Source organism: Sphaeroforma arctica (assembly GCF_001186125.1).
Source record: "Sphaeroforma arctica JP610 unplaced genomic scaffold supercont1.81, whole genome shotgun sequence".
Taxonomy (NCBI): Eukaryota; class Ichthyosporea; order Ichthyophonida; genus Sphaeroforma; species Sphaeroforma arctica.
Genome location: NW_014040477.1, coordinates 101,704 through 108,528, shown reverse-complemented (window position 1 = coordinate 108,528; position 6,825 = coordinate 101,704). Strand labels below are relative to the sequence as shown.

General features: G+C 39.7%; 1 protein-coding gene across 1 annotated transcript; it reads right to left on the bottom strand.

Annotated features, from left to right (window-relative positions):
• Positions 1-237: 237 nt before the first annotated feature.
• Positions 238-5,774, bottom strand: SARC_01916 (hypothetical protein). The gene is made up of 6 exons (XM_014304351.1): positions 5,410-5,774; positions 4,874-5,021; positions 3,710-3,890; positions 1,773-1,960; positions 1,420-1,620; positions 238-1,056 (listed from the first exon to the last, which is right to left on the bottom strand). The coding sequence occupies exons 1-6, from the start codon at positions 5,482-5,484 to the stop codon at positions 857-859; spliced, it is 993 nt and encodes a 330-aa protein (XP_014159826.1). The 5' UTR covers positions 5,485-5,774; the 3' UTR covers positions 238-856.
• Between the last annotated feature and the right edge of the window lie 1,051 nt (positions 5,775-6,825).

Here is a 6,825-nt window from a genome sequence, read left to right as displayed (position 1 = left end):
TCCTCGTGGGGACCCTACAAATGTGGAAAAAGCTCCAGACATAATCTAGGTCTCCAATAAAAGAAATAGGAACTCTACACAGTCTACAGCTACACTTTCAGTAATATATAGAACAAATACTCCCAACTTCACGGCACAAGCGTCGCAAAAGAAGGACTATATGATGTACATTTGGTTGGGTGCTTGGCAGTCGACAAGTTGAAATTCATAGAAGTCTGTCAGCCAATATATATTAATGCCACCTGAGACTTTTTTTTTGAAGTCTTTCTAGTTTATTTGCCATTCCAGCTCTGCTTATTTTGATACACGTATGCATAGTTCCTCACAGGATACGTGAAACGTATCCGGGGCCACAAGGCAAAGTCATTCCCTCTATCGACTGTTAGCACAGCGAGAAAGACACGCATAGCCAGGTTCTAAATCTTCCACTTTCATCTAATATTTTGGCTGCCTGGACTGCCTACTACAGCCCGACAATTTACTCCATCTTCAGGATATACGCTTGATAAAATAACGCACATGTAGTCGTACCTGGTACACAGAATACTTTTCTAAATTCGACATCCATGCCTTGCGCAACCAAATAGCTCAGGGAACCATTGTAATATGCAGACGAGATATTTAGCATCTCAGTCGGTGTATTCACTCGCAAATACGAGTTAGTCGGGTTGCAATGTCAGAATATTCCATTGCAAACAACATCTCTAATATTGAGTACTATACAGTGACGCGTTCGTTGAGCTCATCCAGATATATATCGCCCAAGCAGAGATAGATAATTACCAAGCCATTGATTGTTAAGGCAATGTTCTCGCAGTACATACTTCAGTACGGTTCCTGATGTATCGTCAAACAACTAGGCACCCAGAAGTTTTTTAGCCAACAATGCCACAAGGAACCCAAAATATAATTGTAAATCGACCCACCATAGATGATTCTCACTTCCAGCGCCATCATGCGCCTCGAGTAGCAACTCCTCTGCTACCATAAATAATAGAGCGCTTGCCCCAAATGAAACCATTCCATTGAAAGCCCATTCGTATTCTTGCATCAAACCTGAATGACAAGACAAATCAATAACATTAACAACCTAAACGAATCAAATGAGCACAATGAAGTGTCGTTTGCCTTAAAACTCACATAATTGTATCAAAATCTTACTAGCTAGCACTGGGACAGCTACCATGCATGCGGTCTACGTTAACATGTGAAGGACTGGGAGCGAAACATTGAGCACACACGCAGAGAATATATCACAAACTGCAGAGATAGAGAGTCATCAGGCGAAGATGCAATAGATAACCGAACAGGATATCACATCAGTATTGCAGCACACTCTAAGTGCTTTCACTACAAAATAAGTATACAACCATATGAGGAACGAAATATACGCATATGTATGAAGTCAAGGCTTCATACCAGCTAGAAAATAACCGGCCACCGCGAATACGAACAAGACAAGCGGCCCTACACAGGCGGCCAATAGCGATTTAGCCTTGGGTTGCCCTCGAAGCGCGTTTGAGAGCGTGATTCCCAGGAAGCCCATCTCCACACTCAGTGAAATGGCCATCATCGCACTAGTAGAGAGACTCACCACACTCGCTAAACCCAGGAGTAGACCTAGAGATGGATGGATACGTCACAGTGAGTATCATGACTGTCACGGCGACTGGTTGGACAACAACCCAAAATAGAAAATCGCTCAAAGGCCTTGGACAGTTAAGAGCACTAACATAGGCGAAGAAAAATGGATACGAGCTCGCTTCACTCACCATCACACATGGAATCCACAGCGACCGCGTACACCAGACTATACGGAAATGCGCCCCTCCCCTCATTCTCCTCGGATTCTAGCAAAGGCTGGTCTTCCTTGAGTTCCGGTTGACCCACAATGTCACGATTGGAAGTTGTTTGCTGAGGCATCACCTCGACTTGAGTTAGTAACCTTGGCGTCGGTGACCTAATTAGGTGCATAGTATGACAGTAAGATGAAAGTGTATGGATACAACGACGACAATGCAGTTTCGCCTAGGACATACAATCAGCCTATACCAGGGGATCGGTATGTGATATAGTGTGAAACCTATGAAATAAATCTCAATACATACACACACCTCACACTATGGGACGAAAGTTGTCGACCTCAAAATGCTTTGATACCGTCTGATAGGTGGTGGGAGAGCGTATTGAATATACCATTCACCATCACACAGCCACCGATCACGAATTTACACCAGTTAAGCTTCCCTTCACTCCCCTGAAGGGTTAAATCAAAGACTATGCGACCATAGCTATTTGTATAGACACTCACTCACTCACACTCACACAGTGTATACGTATATACATATCATAAAATTAAAATTAAACCATTTGTATCATTTGTGAATAAACAGAAATATCGAATGTCTACGCATATATATATATATATATATCGACAAACACATGTATACATGCAATAAATTTTGTGCCCAAAACATACATACAGATACATTTGTCAGTATTGACCCATACAAAATTATATTTACAATTATCTGTTCACGCAATTATCTGTACACACACAAATGGGAGATTTTAGCATATACACTGACGGGTATATTAAAAATAAGTAAAATAAAAACCAATCCACAAATATTCGTATACTCCAAATGCATGCATGTGTAAACTAATAAATATATAAATAATTTAAGTTTGGATATGTATTTCTATGGATATGTATTTCTACGAAATTCTATTCATACAAACGTATATCAATATATATGTATCAATATATATATATATATATATATTACTGTAAATAGAGAGAAACCATAAACAAGAACATATTACATAAAATAAAAAACATGTACGTACGTCTATATATTTTCAACAAAATGAACACGTGTACAAATATATGGAAATGTGTATACATAAACACACACACACACACATATATATATATATATATATATTCCTATGCATATACATATGATCTCAATATGTATATTCTTACACTTTTAGTTACTATCGATATCTTTTTATGACATCCACTTATTGTCATAAATATTTATACGCCGTTGATTAAATCATATATACCTACGACATACATTCATGCAGACATACACTTGCTGACATCGGTTATAAAAATTAATACTTGTACACCCTTTCAACCACAGACAGCAGAGATATGGTGCCCACAGCTTCGGCAACGCCATAAAAAATCCATAAGTGTCCATACCGTTATGTATATATATATATATATACGTATATGCATGTATATAAATATGGATATACATATATATATATATATATACATCTATCTATCTATATATATCTCTATATATAGGCAACTATATTATATATATATATATATATATATATATATATGCATATTTATACATACACATATATACATATGCACATATATATATATATATGCATATATGTATATGCGTATACATATGTATGCGTATATATGCGTTGATGCATATATATAAATATATATGTGCTGTAAATAGATATATATACATATCTACACACACACACACATGTATATATAAATTGTCTGATGCTCTTGAGCGGCCTGATGCGATTCGCAATATCATGTCCAATAGCATATCCGCCGTTTCACAATCTCGTATTCGTCCCCACATCTAATCATTAGCAATACATACTCTCTCTCACACCACACGACTACAAACACATACACAAATGTGTATAAAACCAGACTTACGGAGTATGACCCTGTCGGGACATGCTTCGCGCCAGGAGTGAGCGCCGGTGTGTTGTGGGCGGCAAGACGATCTCGCTGTGAGTTGAGAGATTTTCTACACTCTCTACGCGGAATGCATCATTCGGTTCCTCCTCTTCATCGTCAGGCATTATCTTGTCGATGAATAGGAGAGATATGACACCTGTATGTATAAAAATAAAAAAGCATGTCAGACCAAATTGATCGGTAAAATTCATAGAAGCACTGAGAGCTTGTTGTACAAAATGAACCATACTTCCATTTACCATGCGTACTACCACTATCGAATTTAATACATTTATGCACGGTTTATGATTGTGATAAGAAATGAGGACAATCGTAGTAAATTCATACTTCGCTTTGATATTCGATCCAGCCTCACAACAGTGGTGCATTCTTAGCCACCGCGATAGTCAGGTACAAGTAAAACTTCATACGATAGCGCTCAATCACACCACAAACATTACACTACATGTAGCGTGCATCAGCGACTTGGAAATCGCAAGCTATTGACACCTCAAAAACCTCACATCTAACTTGTATAGACTATATATTTGCGTGTATATCATCAGATGCTGTGATTTAAATTCGCGCGAGGACCTGCAACACAGTTTTGAGCTCCAAGAACATGAGCTTCTCTAATAAAAACACAGAACACACCAGTGTATTCCAGGGACTCAGAACCAAACGCGCGACAGACAAAGGCTCTATCACACAGCACATATCTCACCACGCACGGCAGAGAAACGGCAACATATAATACAGGAAAAAATAATATGCACGGTGTGACGTAACTTGAAATTCGAGATAAGAAGTAGAAACTCGCGCACACTAGCGAGGGGATTCCGAAGCACAAGACGATATAGGCCGAGCACAGATCATATATGCGCTACGACTACGAAACTGTAGCTGCTCAATGAGCTTCTATACTGAAGTGGCGCACAAAGTCTTGCAACAGTATGGACCCACAAACATGAACAGTAAAATCTACATATCATTATCAGCATATAAACAGAAGTTCAGTACACGTGGCAACGCTCAAAACACCATCGCATGTATTTACGGCTAAAGAAACAAAAGCAGATATGTGGCCACATGCCAAATACAAACCATATGCACTTTTGCAATGTTGATATGGATACTTACCAAATATAAACCCAACGCATATGGCTACGTTCTGAACCACGCCTTCAGCCTTGAGCATAATAGGCACCAGTTCAGTCGACACCGCTGCCAGCACTAGACCCGCCGCGAAATGCTGTAAAGCTCCCATTGCGCCGCGAGAAAAGTGTGTCTAATGGCGGTGTAGAATTTGATATTAACAAGTTTCTTAGTAAAACGTATCAGTACTTTTGATAGCAAAACAAATATTCTATGGCTTTATTCGGCCAATTGAACTGTACGTATTACGGTAAGCCTTTTCGAACAAAACATATGGGAGTGCGTTAAAATGCCATATCAACAGTATCACATGAAACTCTACTTGTCGAATAACGATAACCAAACTAACACTACCTCAGCAATATGCAACTTCGACAAACCGTCTATCGTAAATATTGTATACATAAACCGACAGATGTAATACAGGCCTGTCGTCACCAAAGTATGGATACCTATAGATTGAAAAGTAAGACTAAAATAACATGAAGGTGTATTTACGGTTTCTGAGACAACCATCATACCTGAAAACCGAGGAATGTAGCTAACAGCATCGTCAAGGATGGAACGAGCGACATGATCAACACTTTCATCCCCATTGTGGCGATAAGATGGCGATTTCTGTATACAGTTAGACGCTAGTATAGTTCGTTTATTACTTTTAGTTTGTTGTATGGCGAGCCTGTTTTACAGATCTATATTATAAATAAATACAACGTCCGCCAGGCGTCTGTCAGCCATGTTTTATTAATTTTTTTAGTTGTCTGAACTCGGCACTCTGCACTGTCTGCAGTCTGCAGTCACTCTTCAGTCTGGCGTCTGCGACTCTGCGCCCTGCGGTCTGCAGTTTGCACTGCTTTACTTTTTTATATTTATTACTATTTTTATTTTGAATATTTTTTGTTTTGTATTGTTGGGGGGGGGGGGGGGGGTTTATTAAACAAACAACAACAACAGCAACAACAATATAAAAAATAAATAAAACTGTGTAATTTAGACGGCTATGATAAAACATTAAAACACGGCTGGGGCGCCGCGGGGACTGAAAGCGTTTAATCAGAGAGTAGTTGATTATGTACGCGCGGTGCGGAGGAGCTGAGGCCTGATAAGGGTGTGATAATTTCTTGAGGAACCCAGCCACCCAACCCCCGGCCCCCGCGCCCCCCTTCTTCCTCACTTTCATGCAACAGTCAACACACATTCACAGTCACACACTCACAAATACGCACTGTTGCGGTCACACACGCTCAAACAAAATCACACTCACCCAGACACTCACACAGGGCCACAGGCACACGCTCTCACTCACTCATACCCACTCACAGTCTTTCACCCTCACACGTAATCATTCACACACAGTCACACACCTCGGTGACCTCGCCTGTTAGTTCAAATCTCAAAAAATATATACCCAAAAGTATGCTCTTTTTAATATTAATATTATTAATGCTTTTTGTTTTTCAAAAAAACATTACAAAAAAAAGAAAGAAAGAAAAAATGACAAAAGTGCTTTTGTTTTAATAAAAAAAACAAATTCCATTTAGGATCCCTCGTGACATAGCAAGCCAAATAAATGGCTTAATTAGCGTTACGTGACCGAGCATAAGTAAAGGTGACAGACAGACTGAGACTTCCAGCTTACGCTTTCAGTGATAAAAAAATATCCACCAGACCAGAGAGCGAGTCAGACAGTCAGTGTGACCAGTTCGCAATGCTCTCATGACTACCTTTAAGGCTCTAACGAATGTCTTTATACGGCCCTGGTGACAATAAAATTATTAACCACCTCAGGCCCAGTTTCCTACGGTGATTTATACGGTCTACGAGTCTACGACTCCAGGCCACTCTACGCCACTCTACGCCGCTACGCGGGGCGCAATTTGCAAACTCGGTGCAGGCCACTTTCACAACGAGCTAATTTTAGCGAGATGCGATTCGAT